General features: G+C 39.1%; 1 protein-coding gene and 1 pseudogene across 1 annotated transcript in view; both read right to left on the reverse strand.

Annotated features, from left to right (window-relative positions):
• The window catches only part of Med13 (mediator complex subunit 13), an 89,572-nt gene extending 73,810 nt beyond the window's left edge, over positions 1-15,762 (reverse strand). Inside the window, 3 exon segments of the mRNA NM_001415085.1 lie at positions 4,907-5,075; positions 13,470-13,704; positions 15,626-15,762. Of these exon segments, the coding sequence (NP_001402014.1) occupies positions 4,907-5,075; positions 13,470-13,704; positions 15,626-15,691 (470 nt within the window). The 5' untranslated portion in view covers positions 15,692-15,762.
• A 1,962-nt stretch (positions 15,763-17,724) lies between these two features.
• LOC148003023 (large ribosomal subunit protein eL29 pseudogene) lies at positions 17,725-18,027 on the reverse strand (annotated as a pseudogene).
• Between the last annotated feature and the right edge of the window lie 2,489 nt (positions 18,028-20,516).

Consider the following 20,516-nt stretch of genomic DNA (forward strand, 5'->3'; position numbering starts at 1 on the left):
ATAAAAGTCTCATTAGCATCTAAAAACAATCATGAAAAAAGATTTGTTTGAAGTCAATTCTAAGAACAGTAGTAGAAAATAGAAGTAAGAAAAAAAATCAGTGAAAAGGGGAAAAAGTCATTCTTAGGGCGTAATTTTCCTCAAAATATTCCTGGAAAAGATGAAAATGTTAAAAGCGATAGAAATCCTAATGATTTAAGCACCATAACAAAATCCGTTGGGGTACAGGTAGCATAGCACCCTGCAGGATCAGACTCAGTAAGAGCAAATCAGTTCTAGAAAAACTACAGGGGTGGGCTGGGCTAGGGTGTGGTGGACAGTTTGAAGAAATAACTAAGCCTAACTGGGCAGATAGTGGATACCTTGACACAGGGACCTTTGGGACTCTACCACACACAACTTGATTCCAGGCAGAGAGCACCCGGTACTGGACAATAAGCAACCAACATTAACAAGTTAAGTTTAATTAACAAGTTAAACTAGTTGTTAAACAATCACCATGTAATTATAATCATTTGGACTATGGCCAATCCAAATCAAGATATGCTCTGAGGATAAAATACACACTCAAAGGCCTCACAATTAAAAAAAAAGGAAATATCTCAGAGATAGATTTATGCTCTAAAAAGTATTTCAAGTGTACCAAACTAAGTAAAATATTCTTAAAATTAGTTTCACCTTACTTGGGCTTTAATTTTATTGGGGGAGGGGCGCATACACACACACACATATGTAATAACAGTGTAACAGAAACTTTACACTATGCACGTGGCTCCTGTCTACTTTATTTCTTTACGCTACCCAAGAAAATTCAAAGAAAAGAAACATATTAGTAAAGGAGACACAGTAATACATGCCTACAGGCTCAGTTCAAGGCCAAGCTAGACTACATAAGCATGACACTCTCTCAAACAATAATGACAACACATAACAATACCTATGACCTTGAACTTTTCAGAGGTAGTAAGAGATCCAAGGAACAAAGATCACCCTAAACCTATTAACTGCTACCAATTCCTTTCCATGAGAGATTTATATGTCACAGTGTTTATTTTTAATTAATTTTAGAGATCAGGAGATAATGTAGAAGCCACATGTAGGAGTAAATAGTTTTATTATTGCACTTTAAAGCATAAAAGCATATTATTTTGCCTATTGATTTTTAAAAAAAAATCACTAGATCAACTGCTTGCATAAAACACTAAAAACTATGTTAGTTATAAAGGCAACATCATCCAAAAGAAGTTTCTAGGGTTGGGGATTTAGCTCAGTGGTAGAGCGCTTGCCTAGCAAGCGCAAGGCCCTGGGTTCGGTCCCCAGCTCCAAAAAAAAGAAAAGAAAAAAAAAGAAGTTTCTACAATGATAAGATGCCCCATCTCTGAACCATTATTATACAAAACAACAGCCATTATATAGAATAAGAATTTAAAATGTAGCTTATGAAACTAAAGAAGTAATTTTTATCTTAATTTCAGTGTATTGGGTTTAAATAGCAGCAAGCAGCTAGTGACTATCACAGTGAACAGTACAGGCACAAAATATCTTTAAGAGGAGAAAAAGCTTTGTTTTTCAATATTTCATCCTAATGTTCTTTTCCTTTTCTTTCTTTAAGAGTTAAGGGGAAATTGTGGTTCAATAAGACTCACTATGTAATCTGGGTTGATCTTGAACTTGCAACTTCAGTCTCTGAAGTACTGGCATTACAGACAGACATGTGCCACCATGTCAGTTTTAATATTCTAATTACGACAACTTACCACAAATGCTTGAAATATTCTATTCCTATCCTTCCCCTCAAAACAGAAACCAGGAACATCTTAATCTTTGTGGGTCAGGTTCTTTCCCAGGACAGAAAAACACACAAAACCAGTCTTGATCCTATCTCCTTTTTGTTATATCTACCATGTATCCATTTTATCCCGGATTTATACGTGTCTATGTGTGTATATGCACGCTCACCTATGTATGTTTTGTAAAATATGTTGCCTTTTAAAATTGAGGCTAAAGATAATATATAAAATAAAGATGTCAAAGACTAATAAAATTAGTAATACTGTTTTCATAAAAAGTTACATATCTACCACTGAATGTATGGGATAAGATTATAGTATATATTAAAATCAAATACTAGCCAGATGTGGTAAATCCTGCCTGTAAACCCACCATTCTGAACACTGAGGCATGAGGAGCACCACAGATTCTAGATTAGTCTAGGCTACACAGTTATTCCAGGCCAGTCTGAGCTACGAATTTTATAATACTGTATATAATATCATCTGCTACTTAGCAAGATCTCCTATGCCAGTATATACTGTAAGACATCATTATCAGTTGCCTCAAAAAAGAGTTGAAGATCAATTTCCTTCTGTCCTGTACATCTTCCTTCAAGTTTTTAAAACTTGGTAAGCAAGAGGCTGGGGAGATTAGCTAAGTGGATAAAGATATTTGCCATCAAACATGTCAATAAGTTATGTTCCCAGGAGCCACATAACAGAAGGTAACAAACTTCCAAAAGATATTCACAGACATGCTATGTAGCATGTGAAGGCCATCATTCACATACATACATACAAACATAAATATACACACAGAGAAACGGGGTGTGGATTAATAAGTAAATGTAATAATTAAAAAAAAAAAGTTAAGCTAGTACAGAGGGACCTACCTATATTACCAACTAGTAGAAAGGTAAGGTAGGAAGATCAAGTGCACTAGGAATCAATGGACAACACAATGAGACCTGGCTCAAAAGAAAAAAAACTCTTGCCAAATGAACAAACTTAACTGTCCACTCAGCAAAATGGTTATAACAGATTCAACATGACAAAATGTTTACCAAAATATAAACTCAATAATACTCTTATTCCAGAGTCTTACTTGGATATACTATCAAGCATCTCAAGTATAGAAAGTCACTGGTTCTTTTAAGATTTATTTATTTATTTTATGTATATGAGCACACTGTAGCTGTCTTCAAAAACACCATAAGAGGACATCAGATCCCATTACAGATGGTTGTGAGCCACCATGTAGTTGCTAGGAATTGAACTCAGGACCTCTGGAAGAACAGTCAATGCTCCTAATTGTTGAGCCATCTCTCCAGCCCGAAAGTCACTGGTTCTTACACCATCCAATTTGCTTATAATCTCACTAGCAAACTTAGTGACTAGCACAAAATCCATCTAACTGCAGAACAACCCCTCAACTATTTAAGATAAAATATCAGATTTTTTTTATACAATTATCTAAAGACTAACTTGTTTGAATGGTTAATTACTCATAGATTTAAGGGTTCTTTATACCTATTCTCAATGCACAATAACTATAAGGTGACTCCACTTCTTGTCTTTCAGTCCCTGCAAACTACTAGACAAATTAACTATGTCTGCGTCCCTATATCTTCCTGGACTTACCATGTGGTGCATGCCACAATTCCAACTACTCTGGAGTCTGACACAGGAAGATTACAAGTTTGAAGCCAACTTGGGCAACTCAGAAAGGTAGCCTCAAAATAAAAATACAACTAAATGCTAGAAATACAACTCAGTGGGGAGAGCACTTGCTTGGCATGTATTTGATCCCTATTACCACAAAAAGGATAGGGAGACAGAGAGACAAGACAGACAATATGGACAGAGGCAGACAGTGTGCGTGTGTACGCGCGCGTGTGTGGTACAGAAGCAGCAAAGAGATCATGGAGAATGTCTTACTCTACCACTCTCCATCTTAGCCTCCTGAAACAGAACCTAGAGCTGGGCTGGCTGCCAGCAAGTGCCAGGGACCCTCCCAGCACCACCTCCCACAGTGAGTGCTGTGGTTTTAGACCTGCTCCACACCATGCCCAGAGTTTACACACACACACCAACAACTAAAGAAAGAGTCCATAAATGTAAATGAGAGCAAGAGAGAATAAGGGGTAGGGAGGGAATAGAGGGAGAAAGGAAAAGAAAAAAATATATAACTATCTCAAAAAATTAAAAACATATTTTCCCATTAAAAATAAAATCTGGTCAGGCAGTGATGGCACACACCTTTAATCCCAGCACTTGGGAGGCAAAGGCAGGTGAGTCTCTGTGAGTAAGAGATCAGCCTAGTATACACAGTGAGCTCCAGGATACCTAAGGCTATACCATTTAGTAAGATCTTATCTCAAAAATAAAGCTTGCCCTAAAGATCTATGTACCTCCATCTGCAACTTTCCTACTTTTTTGTGTCATAAATCTAATCCAGAGCTCAAGAAAATTAAATCCCCTAAAATTAAACACATCTTATGCAGAAGAACACCAATTTACTTTAAACAACTTTAGATTGGAGAATTTAGGGGCTGAAGATGGCTCAGAAGTTAAGAACGCTGGCTGCTCTTACAGGGAACCTGGGTTCCACTCCCACCTCCCATGTGGCAGCGCACAATCATCTGTGACTCTAGTTCCAAAAGATCCAAAACCCTCTTCCGGCCTCCTCACACATCAGGCACTCACATGCTACACAAGCATTGGAGATATTCATGTAAAACGCATAAACATACATGTAAAACAAAAATAAATCTTTAAAAATTAAATGAGTCAGCCCTATCAGACATCAATCAGGAGTTCAAGGTCAGTCTATTCTGCAAATCAAGTTCCAAGCCAGGCAGGTCCACACAGAGAGACACTGCTCAAACAACAACCAAAAATAAAAAGTATATGTATATTTTTTATATTTTTACAACAACATGTAGCTCATTCCCATTGCAATAAAATTCTCAAAATGTAGAAAGGGAGAGGAAAGTAATTATAAAAATTAAATACTTGTAGTATTTTGCCAACATTAACTTCTGAATATGTCTGTAAAATATATTAACTCTTTATTATATACATCTCATAAAACTAGCAAACAACTATCAAAAGAGGAAAATAGGATAGCTTACCTTTTATTTATAGGTTTTTCATCTTTCTCATATGGCTTCACAAACCACTTGCCAATTCGTACAAAGTTTCGGTTCATTAAACATCGTTCTAACAGATTGTGAACTGCTTTGAAAAGCAAAGTACGGCATTCATAGGAAAGGCCATTCTCCCATACTCCATCTTCCTCTTCTAAAGAAAAAATCAAGTACAAAGTAAGTTAGTGAGACTACATCTTCTCAGACAGAACTCAATATGTGGCAGACCGATGTCTGTATCCATAGCTCTCTCCTTTACCTCAGAATACAGATCTGCAACCTTTCGATCTCTTCAACTGAAGGGGGGGGCTGTTTGTTTGTTTGTTTTAGAGTCTCACTATTTAGACCTGGATGGGATGGAACTTAGTATGTAGCCAAGGCTGGTCTGGTCCTTGACAGGGAACCTGGCCTCTATCTCCTGAGTGTGAGGATAACAAATATGCACCACTAGGTGTTCTTTAACACATCTTTAAACATCAAAGTACCAGGTTTCAAAGATATCCTACAAGACAGACAATGTCTAAGAGCTCTACAAAACTGCCCAAAAACTATATTCCACAATATAAAAGATAGCAATGGTATCATAAACATAAAGACTTGTTTTCTGTATTTTGAAAAAGGGTATTTTCTTGTATAACATAGAAAATACTAAACATACCATATGATGCCTGTTTCTAAACTGCTCACTTTGTCCTAATTCCTCTAATCATTTAACCTGAGGTGGGGGAGGGGCAGACAGCGGAGCCAGTTAATAATTAAACTCAAAACATTTCATGACCATCAGCATTCTAATCTATGACTCAACTACAAAACTCAGTGACGAGTATAAAGGAAGCTGCTGCCACGATGTGTTAATTATCAAATAGATCTCATTTCAGTGATTCACATGAGTATTCAGTAAAGGAGGAAATATAAACATATTTTAAATGACATCAGTCATAAGAAGTATTGCTCTTCACTAACTACATAGCCTCAAATCTATTAGTCACTCTAAGTTTCAGGGGTAGTGGGTAGGGGACAGAAATCAATCACTGGTAAGTCTGGACACAGTTCAGAGAACAAAATTCACTCTTTCATCTATAATGAAACATTCAATAAAGGTAACAAAAAATGATAGATACCACTTTAGCAATTTACATATTATTTTGTTAGCCCAAATATAATTAAGAATTTTCTATACTATATCTTTATATGACCTTTCCTTTGTCTTTCTTTTTAACCCAGTTGTCCTGAAGCCAACTATGTAGACCAGGCTGGCCTTGAACTCTCAGCAATCCTCTTGTCTCAGGATCCCAATACTTAGTACTGGGATTGTATGTATATGAGCTACCACTCCCAGCCATAAACATTTTTTAATTATGTACCATCATCTTTTTTTCTTGAGACAGGAGTTTGCTCTGTGAGGCTAGCCTTGAACTCATGATCTTTCTGTCTCAGCCTCTCAAGCCTCTCAAGTGTTGAGGTTACAGACCTATGCCACTACGTCTTGCTCTCATTTAATTTTCAAATAAAACAAAAGGACAAATATTTCTCACTTCACAAACTTACATGCTGAACCTAGAAAAATAACATTTACTATGAGCTTTTGAATAAAAACAGAGATGTATTAAAAGTGACATTCGGTTTATATTCAGAATGTATTACAACAAATGATCAGAGTAAACATTAACTAAAAACCATAATGACAGTGGACTTTAACTGCACTGGAAACTGCCACTACAAAGGTTAATGCTGATTTTATGTTGTTCTTTCAAGTGTTCTTTCCTAAATCACTGTCAGGCCTTTCAAAGTAACTAAGATTGTTCCTCTATAGAAAAACAAAGGAAAATGGTAATACTCGCAGGCTAGAATAAAGTAATTTTAAGTAGGAAAATTTCACATTCAGTATGTTAGAGATCCTTATCTACTTCACTTAAAACTAAAATGCTTATGGGTCTCATCTTATTATAAAGATATTCTGAGAGAAAAGGAGTGGGCGCACAGTGACTCCACTTATTTAAGGTCTAGATCACAAGCATATGTGTGAGCTGCTAAGAGAAAAAAGAATCCATCTTTTAGCTTAGCAAGGACCTCTGATTTCAAAGTCAAATAGCTTCATTAAAACTTGTATCTCAAATTACATGACAATAGAAATACATGTGTTCATAATTCCAAAAGAAATATGACAGGAACTGCTCCCAGTTCTCCACCAGTTCAATGTCCTTTATTACCTTCAAAACTCCCTATCTTCTCAACAACACAATGGTTCTAACATTTGCATTATAGAAGTAGCCATTATCAAAATAGACTGCTTAACTATTGCCAAGTTTTAAGAAGACATAAGATACAGTTACTTCTATACATATCTAAGCTACAAGTTATTATTCATTTAAATTAATTATTTTAGATTAATTCAAATAAATTCGTTTAAAATTTACAAATAATTTACCTCTTTAACTGTTTACTACAGTTTAAAACAGGAGTATTAAGTACAAAGTTCCAATTCACTAAAAGACTGTTTTGAACCAATAATAGCTCAGCAAGCCTAGCGACCTGGGTTTGAGTCCCAGGATCCATTTGGTAGAAGGCAAGAACAGATGCCCACAGATGTTCTCTGAACTCCACATGTGTGCACTGTATGTGTATAGCCAGACATACACAGTAACAAAATAAATACATAAATGTAGTTTATATTTTTACAAAAAGACTGTTTAGCAAATTACAAATTGCTTTGTGTTTAAAAACAAAAATCTTTAGAAAAGCAAAAGTTACAATTGTTTATACATTTTTTACATGTCCTAAAAACTATGATTTTATTTTAAAAAATCTATTTCAACTAAATTTAAGCTAAGAATACCAAATGTGGTTTGGATAACCAAGGCCAGCAAGATAGTTCAGTGGGTAAAGTGTGTGCTGCCAAGCCTGATGACCTGAGTTTGATCCTCAGAATGTATGAGACTAGAAAGAGAAATAATTGCACAAAGTTGTCTTCTGACTTCCACATGTATTCAGTGCACATGTCTCTCCTCCTACACACACACACACACACACACACACACACACACACACACACACACAATGTATGCACATACATTTTTTTGTGAAAGAAGCATTAATTCTCAAGGACTTGTCTCATTGCTTTAACTTTTATCTAGAGAAATTTAATATGAACTTAATACTTTCAGAAGAACAGAATGCTCTTCTTGTTCCAAAAGCTCATAATTCTCATTAGTACAAACAGGAACACCTAAGGCAAAAAAAAAAAAAATCTCTAAAATACACCTTCCATCTACATGGTAAGTGCAACTATTTACACTACTATTGGAAGTGACCAAGAACTATTCCATTTTCATTTTTCATGGCTAATGAAATATTAACTCCTAATAAAATACCCAATAAAAAGTCTAAAGAAATTTGGGTTCTGTTTTGGGAAGAGTGTCACCTAAAAACAAAAAGTGTATACTGAATCAAGTTTCTAATACCCTGCTGTTGTAAGAACAAGAAGTACTTTCTACATACTGTACTCACAGATATAAACAGTGAATGGCAGAACCATCTACCTAAGACAAGTACTATGTATCTCTTCTCTTTAATTAAAAGATCCTTGAATATCAACACCAGCACTGTAACAAGGAGAGAAAGGGGGAGAGAACACATGGAAGCTTTAACAGGCACTTTAGACCTTAACCAGAGGCTAATGGGAAAAAGTCTGCTTAATGCACTTAAATAAATAAATGTTTTCCTCCTCTTGTATCTTTAATCCCCAGAGAAAACACGTTTCCATTCTGTTTTTAGTACTTTTCCATTACTATTGGTATTAAAACTCTTAACCATCAGTGTTACTCAAAAAATTTTGCAAATTATTTGTAGAGTGCAACACAAAAGTTCAAATGCTAAAGAACACAGATTATAGGAGTGCCAAAGGATGTGTCATAGGTCATCAAAATAATTATGATTAGAAAAAGAAATCAGTATCAAAAGCAAAAGAGTTGACACAACCATATTCAATATTTTCCTAAAAAAAAATGACCTCTTTAAATATCTCCATGGTGATCAGCCGATTTTTAAAAAGGCATCTTTTCCCTATAATTTTGCTAAACAACTAAGATGCAACATATGCCAATGAATAAGGAATGACACAAAAATTAGCATGTTAGAAAATAGTACAGATTTCTTGAAAAAAAAATCAACATGTCAAAATCAGTGTTTTTCTTAATAATTATTTCTCATTCATAACTCATTAAATCAACAAATATCACTAACTGCCTTAAGCTATCACATCATTCACTCAGGGCCAAAAGAACTTGAAAATTTATTTAAAACAGCTTAGTGAGGTGATTGTTATATCTGACATGACAATCTAAATGTTAACACTTTCTTGCTCAAAAAAAGATACTACAGAGCACACACACAGTCACCACCCCTAAGACTAGCCAAGGAAATGGGACACAGTTTAAGAATTTTAAAACAAAGATAGAAGTAACTCTTCAGCACATCTTAGCTTGCTGCCTTTGTGTCTATCAACTCTGCTAAACGCTGCCCGTTAAGGTTAAAGTCCACTATAATTAATGTCCTCTGATAAAAGCATCCAAAATTAAATCTGGAATAATGACCCAGTTAGGCAGCATGCATTATGAAACTCTACTATAACGAAAGTATCTGGATATGTTGTTAAACTCCTATATAGAGACCTCCAAAACCACAAAAAAAGAACAAGTATTTTTAGCCTTGATTCAGCATATTTTTTCCTTGAGAAATCCAGTCTCATCATAATCTACCTTATGATTTTTTTAAGAAAACAATCTTGGGAGAGGGAATTGTTTTGTTTTTAAGAATAAAAAAACAATGGCTGCAATAAAATTTCAAACTCTTAGGATACAGAATAAAAAGGCACAGAAATGTTCAAAGACACACCAAATGAAATTATACAATCTTGCTTTTTAAAACAGCAAACTAACAGTACATGTAAAGGAGCCAATCAATCATGCCCATTGGAGACCTGACAGGAACCAGTGAGCTAAGATTTCCCATCACCAACTTCACATCTCTGTCATTCATTATCACACAACTACTAAACAACTCGAAAACCTGTAACCAGAAAATTCTTCTCTAATTCTTTTTCTACCAAAATAAACCAACATGGATTCAACTGTCCATTATCCTAGAAATACAATAAAAACTCGTATATTAGCTTTTAAATTCAAGGGATTTTTCTTTTTAAACAAATGTCTTTCTGGAATGCTATACTTAAGCTAATACGAATGAGCACAAATCCTTATCCAAAAATCATCAGGCCTTCTCAAATTACTTTGCAAGACAGCATCAAGTACTACTGATACAAAATAAGGAAAAATTCAAAGTGTGGAATACAATTTACTCGGTTTATGTTTTCTGGCTATACATTAGCTAAACTTAATGGTAACTCAGACATGTGCTAAATGGTATAAGGCAGAAGAAAAGGTTAAATTTAACATGCACTACGAAACCTGACTAGACTCTAGACTCTTAGAACTGTCAAAATCATAAAAAGGAAGCAGGGAGGTTCCCCGAGAAACTGTCAATGCCTAGAAAAGCAAAAAAATGAGAGAGCAGGTAAATGTCATTTGGCAGCCTAGACCAGATCCTAAAAACAACAGAACTAGGTAAAATAAATCCAAGTGAAGTAAATAAATATTTTAATATCATAACAATATTGATTTATGAGTTTTTAAAACTCCATCATTCTGATACAGCTATTAAGAATAAAGAAAGTTAAGTGAGAGATGCATAGGCACTCTCCACACTACCCTGCCAAGTTTTATGTATATCTAAAATTACCTCAAAGAAAATTACTCTTAAAAACAGATGTAAATGAGACAGAGTAGATAAAGTGGCTACTCTGTGGTTTGGTTATTGAACACATCAGTGAAAAAAACAAAAAACAGAGAAATCTAATCTTTAAAAAAATGAATGCCTTCCTTATACTTCTATCCCCAATAAAGAGGACAATATTACCATAATCACAAACATGTCAGTAACAAGAAGTAGTAGGTGTTGAACCAAATAGAGGGACACTGCCTGAGAAGAGTGGGCTCAAGCCAAATTAACTAGCCTCTTAGTTACCACCTGGGTCCTTCCTGGTCCTCTTTCCTCACTGCTACACCTCCACTTGGAGCTCAGGATGCCTCATGCAGCTGATGCCACCCCTACTGTCCAGCTGCTCTCTTCTCAAGGGAGCTTAAAAGAAGGGAACGGAGTGCCACAGATGGGAAGAAATGAAAAAGGGGTTAGCTAGAGCACAGAGACACACTAATTACCCCAAAAGGGAGGCAGACGGTGTCCCTGGAGCAAAAAAAAAAAAAAAAAAGGGCAAGATAAATATACTCCCTCTGAAAAGACCTTATTATTCTTTAAGATAGTCTGATTTCAGTAACCTTCTAAAGTAAATGACAGGTTAAAAAGAAGCGAAAACGGGGCTGGGGATTTAGCTCAGTGGTAGAGCGCTTACCTAGGAAGCGCAAGGCCCTGGGTTCGGTCCCCAGCTCCGAAAAAAAGAACCAAAAAAAAGAAAAAAAAAAAAAAAAGAAGCGAAAACATTATATAAATACCACTGACTTTATAAACCAAGAGTTCAGGGCTGGCTTTGAAACAGTAGTCACAAGCTACTCAACTGTGTTTGTGTTTACATTTACTCTTTTGGTCACTTCCACTTTGATAAAAATGTTTAGTTATTCAATAGCACTTAGCAGAATCTGGCAGCAGTAAAAATCTGATATCCAAAAATTATCATATTCAAGATCAGTATCTGTATTAGAGTGAGGTGATGTCATTTTAAAATGATGCTAAAGGAGAAGAAGACTTTAAACTCTAACCAAGCTTTGCTTGAGAACATACTTCTGATGACCTAAAATCCAGAAGAAAAATAGCTATACAAAGTGTTTTAACAACATACATTGTTAATAAACAGTTCATATTCTATTTTAATAGACTTTTTTTTCTTCTTCCTTTTCTTTGGAGCTGGGGACCGAACCCAGGGCCTTGCACTTGCTAGGCAAGCGCTCTGCCACTGAGCTAAGTCCCCAACCCCCTTTAATAGACTTTTAACCTTCAAAACATTCCTATCACTATGGTAAAACTAAACACTATGTATTAGAGTTATCTCTGATTACACAGAATGCACTCCATGGAAAGGTTTGTTCAAGGCTGTGCAGGGCAGCACACACCTGTAATGCCAGCTCTGAGACTGGGCTTCAGGGAGGGCTTTGAATTCAAGGCAACACAGCAAGACTCAGTCTCAACTACAAAAGTGCATTCAGAAGCTGTGCCAACATTATCAAGAAGACTAAACCCTATGAGTAGACAAGATATTTATATAAGGCTACATGACTTCTGGATTATATTTTATATAAAATAAAAGATTCTATAGTTCAAAATCATAAACCACAGATAACTATCGTACAAGAAAGGTTTTTTTTCAAATGACCCAAGATCAGGAGAATAGGGTAAAAACTAGCCAGTCTCAGTTCCATTTCCAGAACCCATATAAAAAAACCAGATGTCCTGCATCTGTGACTCCAGCACCCCACACTAAGATGGGGAGCAGAGATAGGAAGCAGTCAGAAACAAAGAGGGCCAGGTAGCCTACGATATGCTTCAGAACAGCAAAAACAATCAGAGAAACCTTGTCTCAACACGATGGAGGAAACAGAACTCTAAGAAGGTTGTCCTCTGACCCCACACGACAGTGGCACACACATATCCACACCTGCTCTCCCTCTTCACACAGAAAACTTTAAAGACCTTAAAAAAAGAAATTCAATTTAACTGTGAAAAATCCTATCAAACTAGAACTTGGTTCCTCCAAGTTTATTTTATATCAATAAAAAATACACTTATACTGAGTTTAAAATAAACATAACCAGTAATTTTCATCAAGGGCTATAGTTGCTTTCTCAAGTACATTTGGCCCTAAAAGTCAAGAAAATAAAAAGGAAGTAATATTGATGTGCTTGTAATAAACTATTTCTGTGCAAACTTTCAGACTGACCTTTGTCCTTTAAGTTATAAAGATGGCACTGTCTTTAGTAATTTATTCTTTGATGAAGCAGTATCTAAAAGACACTCCCATCCACCCCCCAAAAAACAGCATATACCTCCCTGGGTTAACACATAATCCTAAATAATATTAAAATAAAACTATACTTTTGAAAATATATGCCAAAGTTACATTTCTAGACCCGCCCACAGGGTTAGACAAAAAGAACATAGCAAAATAGACTCAAAGGTGAGTTACACTTGACTTCAAAACTATTATATAACTATGAAAAACACCATGCTTCCAGATTCCATTTTTCTCAGGTTAATGAAAATGCTTTCCCTAGATACAAACTGTCTGTGAGAAACTACAGAAGGGAGCTGGGCTGTAATCTACATGGCTAACTTGAGGAAACTAAAACAAGGATGGTTAAACAGAGCATGGCAACTGCTCTTATAGCTTCCCACTGACAAGACAGCCCACCACAGCATATGCACATTGGGGAAAGTATACAACGTTGCTAAGGCACATTGAAAAAGGATAAATTGCTTTCACCTGATAAGTCATGGTGAATAAGGTCAGCAAAATTGGGATCTTTACCCCACCAAAATATCCACAATTCTCTTCTTCCAGGTCTTTGATCTCGCCGCCAAACACCGAGTACATCTGCCTTAAGGCATCGACTAAAACTGCTCAAAATGGGGTCTTCTTCTGTCACCGGAAACAGAATAGGGGCAGAAGTTGGGCCTTGCCATACATATCTTTTCCACTTAATTCCTGTCAGGTCGGCCTGAAGGAAAAGAAAGCATAATATCTATATTATTGTATATTCACTCAAATAAACAATATCGATTATTAAATATAATATATTATGTTACTACATATTTATATATAAATATATATTCACTATAAAGTCTTTGATTCATTAAAATCACTATTTTCAATTCATGCTTAAGAACTGAAAGTTGACAAAATTAAAAAAACAAACAAACAAACAAACAAACAAAACACCATGGCCAATTTTAATGTTTCAACCAACAAGAACTGAAGGAAAAGAATACAAAACTGTTAAATAAAATATCAAAGATGCCCGTGAGTAGCCAGTCTGTAATAAACACAGCATATCGGAAGCCGACCAAGGAAACAATGATGGTAAGCCTGTCTGTCGTCTCTAGCCTACATTCCTCTCTAGCCGTCAGTCACAGTCGCTCCCTGGTGAACTGAAAAGTAAAGGCCCTCATTGCAACGTCGTAAGACGTCATGGCTCTAATGAAAAGACTCTGAATGTTTTTCTGAAAAGAAAAAAAAAGCCTGCTAATTCCCCACGAGCACACATCTTCAGGAAAAGAACTACTTCCAAGGAGCTGTCAGATTTGTGCTAATCTATCTTCAAAAAAACCGAAGTGCCAAAAATAGATCCAGTTGGGGAAGACAGAAACGTTAAACCTGCTGTACATCTTACTACATGTGATGAGATGCTGATTAATGGACACTGTCGAGAAAACCAGTCTAATCTGTAAGGCAGAAGTACGTTAAAGATCCCCATTTACCATATCGTGAAAGAGATTCAACAAAGGAAATTCATAATTCTTTACTCTAACTTGGTGACAGAAAGCATACGGTGCCAAAAATGAAACTGCTGATACATGACTGGCAGTTTACGCTTGCCAACTAGTTATGCTCCACCCACTTAATTCACTTACCTATGATAGACTTAATATTTCCCACAGCACAAGAAAAATGAAAAAGTCACTCCAACTTAAAGTCATTCACGAAGCTCGGATATCGTTTAATTCAGGACTAGATATTTGCAACAGTTGGTACTTTTGACAAAAAGTCTTAACTATTGGGTGTTATCCGATTTGGGCCGACCTACATATACATACTAGAACATCCCTAATTCCAGCTTCCCCACACTTTTCAGTTCAATAAAAGGAACAGCCAGCTCAAAACATTCTTAAAACGTAAGCAAAACTGACAAATATAGAACGTTTAGTGCGAAACCACAGTACCTCCTCCACTAGCCCCTCCACTCTCACAAAAACATAATGTTCTAATAAAAGCAAGATGGCTAGAAATTGTCAAAATGGCAAAATGTTTTCAAAGTTTAAAAAGAAAACATATGAACTGGCAAACACTGTTTTTACACAAAGATCTGAAGTCACCCATAAGGAAACTACCCCTGTGTTAGTTTAACTTATAAAACGAAGAGGGTTTTAATACATAAGTTTTGGGGGGTCCTGTTTAAGAGAAGCCCACTTACAAGGGAAGGGCGTAAAGGCAGTGAAGCAGGCAGGGGCAATCCTGGAAAGTGTGGAAAAGGGATACGCTGTTCCATACAAGGGGCGGGGGGTGGAGGGGGGGCAAGCAAGAAGCACATAAGAAAATATTACTATCCGGCCAGATAAGAACCCAAGTTAAGGACAAGACTACGATGGAGAAAAAGACTCCAAAACAAGACAGGAGGAGGGGAAAGACTTTAAAGAAAAAAAAAAAAAAAAAGGCAAGACTCTTCCTAGCAGAGCCCTGGCCGGTGGGTGAGCGGACGCTGTCTCCCGGGGGCGGCCGCAGAGCCTCGGAGAAGGCCGACTCCGGCGGCGGGGCCTAGCCCGGGGACACCGGCATCTGGATGCGACCCGGACCCCCTCCCCCACGGCCCAAGGGCGCACGGCGCGGCCCCCTCCCCCATCGCCCGCGGCCCCCGCACTCACCAGGCAGAAGAGGTTACAGTGACAATCTTCCAGGCTGGCCCCGTTCGACACGAAGGAGGAACTCATCGTCCCTCACAGCAGCCGCCGCCGGCGCCACAACCCACCATCCGCCATTACCGCCGCCTCCGACCAGAGAGAGAAACACAGACACCGGGGAGGGCGGGGGGCGGTGGGGAGGAGGCCGCCGGGCCGCCCGCCCTCCCCGCCGCCCCCCGGCGCCGCCGCGGCCCCCGCCGCCCGGAGGCACCCAGCCGCCCGGGGCCGAGGCCGCAGGCGGGAGGGCCGCGCCGCGCTCGGCCGGCCGCCGGGACTGCGGAGCCCGCGGACGCGCGTCCCTCTCTGGAGAGGAGGGGAAGGGATGTCTGTCCCTTCCACCAGAAAAAAAAAAAAAGATTTAAAAAAGAAAAAACGAAAAACAAAAAAAAATAACAATCAGGGACACGATAAATAGTCAGAGCCGGAGTGGGAGCAGGCCGAGCCCTGACGCCCGGGAGGGTTCTCCGCGGCCCGGGGACGCCCGCGGAGGGGCGGGAAGGGCGAGGACCGGCAGAGCAGCCCGGGCCCCCGGCCCGGCAGCGGCGATGTCCTTAAGCCCAGAGTCTCCTCAGCGGCGGAGGTGGTGGCGGTGTCTGCGGGCTCAGTCCATTCTCCGGCTCTGTCCTCGTGTTGTCCCTGGGCCAAGCCTGCCTAACGTCTGCTCTCCTGCCGCCTCACCGCCTGGACGCCGTAGTCTCCCCCATTTTGTGGGCCCAGCGGGCGGTGTTTTTCCCCCTTTAATCCGAATTCACGGGTTTTCCCTTCGCTTTAATGGCGGCCACAGGGACCAGCTCGCCCTCTCTGCTCGCCCATTGGCCGCCGTGAGGTCACGTGGGCCGGGCTCCGTAGGGAGGGGGGGAGAGAGAAGGCGGTGAGGGAGGGCAGGGAAGCTTTCGGAGCCCCGGGGACCCGGCGGCCAGCTGGTGGCTACTGAGATGGCGCCATCTGCTGGATGCCCCGGTTAAGATGACCCAAGCCTTGGCCCTAGCTTTCTGCTGGCTGGGGAATGTGCAGCACAGGAAGGTTCACTTCAAAACCCAGAATTACTTGGAAATCAGTTCGAATTCTTTGGAAGAGAAAGTTGGCAAAAGAAAGAAAGGAAAGAAAAGAAAAAGAAAGAAATTCCAATGCACTCTCATTTATTCCATAAGGCCTCTGGGTACATCGAGAAACTCTAGGACTAGAGAAATCAGAGCTGGATAGACATCAACCTCACCCTCTCTTTTTAAGTTATAATAAAAAGGTAAAAACGAAATGATCTGGCCTTGTGGTTAATAAGCTAGGAATAAAGTCCTGCTGTTCAGGATTCGAAGCCAGTCTTTTACCTCTTTGTGACTCAGTTTCCTCATCTGTAAAATGAGGGAAACAAACGTTATATTTGTTATGTGACACATTAATACAACCTGAGCTCTAGTGCCTGGAGCAGCTAAGCCATGTAAGGCATACATTACTATACTGCCATCCTTACTTTCTATGGTTATTTTGAGAAGCAAGTGAACTCTGAGAGTAAGAATCATGAGAGTTGGTACTCTGTCTATACAGTTGTTCAGTGTCTTAAAATGTTCTAGCACACAGTTGGTACTTGATATTTGAAAACTTACAAATAAATAAGAAAAACCATGCATGATGTTAAATCCCTCCCCCAAACAATTATTCTGGACTGGATTACTCTTTTTTTTTTCTTTTTTTTTTCTTTTTTTTTTTCTTTTTCTTTTTTTTTTTTTTTTTCGGAGCTGGGGACTGAACCCAGGGCCTTGCGCTTGCTAGGCAAGTGCTCTACCACTGAGCTAAATCCCCAACCCCTGGATTACTCTTTAGTGAAGAGTTCAAAACATTTTCCCATGAGAACTTTAAAAGGACTCTAAGAGGAGAAGAGGGAGGGATGAGGAAAGGTTAAGAGCTAATGATAACCTGCGTGAAGACACAAGCTTTTTTTTTTTTTTTTAACAGATCTTGTCTCAAGTTTATTTGTAAAAACAGCATAGGACACTGGTCATCTGCAATGGTGTATAGGTGGGTGTGTCACAGCAGTCCATCTGTCTTCACACTGGCAGAAGCCTTTTCTATGGGGCCTTCACAGGGGCCTGGGCACCCTTGGGAGCCTGGGCTGGAGCTGCAGCCTGGGCCTTAGCTGGAGCTTTGGTCTCTGCCTTGGGTTGAACCTTGGGCTTTGGTTGGCAGAGCCTACAACCCTTGGCCATGTAGCTTCGAATCTTCTTCCCAAGCTTGGGGTGAGCACTGAAAGCCAGATGGCAGAGTTTTCGACTGGAGACCTTTGGCACCTTGGGCTTGACCGCCTGAGGCTTCACGAGGGCCTTGATGGCCTCTGCTCGTGCACTCACTGCCTTGGCATTGTTGGCCTGCATCTTCTTCAGGCCTTTCTTGTTGTGCTTCTTAAGCACATGTTCCTCAGAAACTTGGGATTGACCCCCTTAAGAGATTCGAGTATCTTTGTGACCAGGGTTTCTTGATGCCACTTCTGTGCCATTTGCGGGACTGGTTGTGTGTGATGTGGTTCTTGGACTTGGCCATGTCTGCACGGTAAGCCGAGGCTCCCGCAGCGCCTGGGACCAGAAGAGAAAGAGCAAGACACAAGCTTTTAATCCCAGCTCTGGAGAGGCAGAGGCAAGGGGATCTCTAAGTTGGAAGCCATTCTGGCCCGCGGTGGGGGGGGGGGGGGGAGAACAGTTAGGAGCTATCATAACTTTAAGTCATAATTATCTCTGTAAAATAGTAGACTCTTCTAGACTACTTTTTTGGCCATAAAATGAAAAGCATTCTTCATCCACATAATTGTCCATCTATACTGATTAAGATCCCGAAGCCAAAAACTTGCAGAAAAAGTTCTGCCGCTTGCCAGTTGACCTTAGATCAAATCTGACCCTAAATCAAATTAGTTTATCATAAATCAAGGATAATAAAGTAGTTTTCTCCTAAAATGCTTGATGAAATAATGTTGATCATAAGTGCTTGTCCCAGCGTTTCCTTAATTTCATTAATGTTAATGTTAACTATTAAAATGATTTTTTTTTTAAATCATGACTAAGTGGCAGCACATATCTGCAGTCTCGTACTTGGGAGGCTAAGACAGGAAGACTGAGAGTTCAAGACCAGCCTCGGGTAGTTGCAAGACTGAAAAGAAAAATAATTTTTTGACTATCTGCCTGTTCCTCGGGATTTCTGGAGAAGCAATTCCTACAGAATAAGATAAAAGGCAGTGACCTGAATAAGACTGGCATCAACGGTGACACACTAGGAGCACTGGAGGAGGAGTATCCAAGTTGAGAGGGCGTCGTCAAGTAGGCAGCATTTGAAATCAGATTTGAAGGATAGAATGAATTCTTATAAAGCTCTTTGAAGCAGTTAAATCTTATTAAGCCCAATTCAGATCCAAAGGCCACATATCAAAGTCAATTATACAACCAGGACTAATTCAATCCAGGAGCTCAAATCAACTAAGGTCGGCATCCTTTATAACTGAGTGCCAGCACCAGGAGTCAGGGATCCCAAGACTCAGTGGGGCAAAAGCTCCTTCACTCATCCCTCCTTCTCTGAGAGAATCCTCATGTCTCTGTTCTGTTGCTTTCCCCAGCTTGAAATGTCCTCTCCCACTTCTTTTCTAAAGTATATCTATCCTCCTCAGTTTTTCCCTCCCCCTCCTCTTCCCCTTCCCGTGCCCCTGCCCCTTCCCCCTTCCTCCTTTTCCCTCTCTCAGACACTCATATACACATACCCTAATATACCTTAGGAATTCAGTGGCAGGTAGAATCTGCCTGAAATCCACCAGGTAGGAAGTAGCATTTGATTGAACTTTCATTTCAATGTCAATCTTCCCCAAAAGAGAGGAGAATCTGACAACAAAAAAGACTTCCCAAGAAGGAAGAACTCAGACCAAGGGGAAGGGGGGCAGAGGTGACAGCAGAAGAGACTGAGAAAGGGAATGAAGAGAAGCAGTGGAGGACTAAGATACCAGCAGAGAGAGGAATGGAAATGTGGGGAGCAGGGAGAAAATGGGACCAGCATCACTCTCAGAGAGCATCTTGGGAACCACCTACATTGTGTTAAGATGACATTTTGTATGAGTTAAGGAGAAACAAAAATAGAAACTTTAGGAAATAGTGATGTGTCAATGTAGGTTCATCAATTGCTTTTTAAAAAAGTATGAAAAAACAAATGTAGTTTTATATATATATATATATATATATATATATGCTCAAGAGGCTGAGGCAGGAGAATTATGAGCAAGTTTGAGATCTGCCTGAGCTACATAGCAAGACCTCAAATGAATGAATGGATGGATGAATGAATAAATAAATAAAACCTTCCAGTCTTCCCCCTTTAATCCTTTTCTGTACGGTTGACATTACATCTTATATTGTACAGTTTACACGGCACACTGAGTGTAAGGACATTCAAGATTAAGATGGAGAAGATACTACTACATATGACATCTGGACAGTTGGACCAAGTGAAGTCAAAACTATTCCTTTTAGCCTCACAATTCTGATTTACTCATTTATAAGATGGGTCCGCAAAATGGCACCAGCTGTGAGAGTTGTTGCAGTGAAATACCTAACAGTAATCCAGTTAGGAATTTCAAAATGACTTTAAGAGGTAGCCTTGGGTCAATAACCACTGCCCATTTTCTTTTTAAAATACAGATCCTCTCAGTGATCTCTCTATCTAAAACCATTCTGTAACTCCTTTGGGCCTTCGGGAGTCTCATTCTGTATGGAATGGTGGAGCCTCTGGCCTATGGACTCCCTACTTGGTATAGAGAAGTCCAGGAAAGGACAGAGCTTGACCTTAGAATTAATCCTCTATTCCTGATTCTGAGAAAAAGAAAAAAAAGTCA

The sequence above is a fragment of the Rattus norvegicus genome, chromosome 10 (assembly GCF_021556685.1).
Source record: "Rattus norvegicus strain SHRSP/BbbUtx chromosome 10, alternate assembly SHRSP_T2T, whole genome shotgun sequence".
In the NCBI taxonomy this organism is placed as follows: domain Eukaryota; kingdom Metazoa; phylum Chordata; class Mammalia; order Rodentia; family Muridae; genus Rattus; species Rattus norvegicus.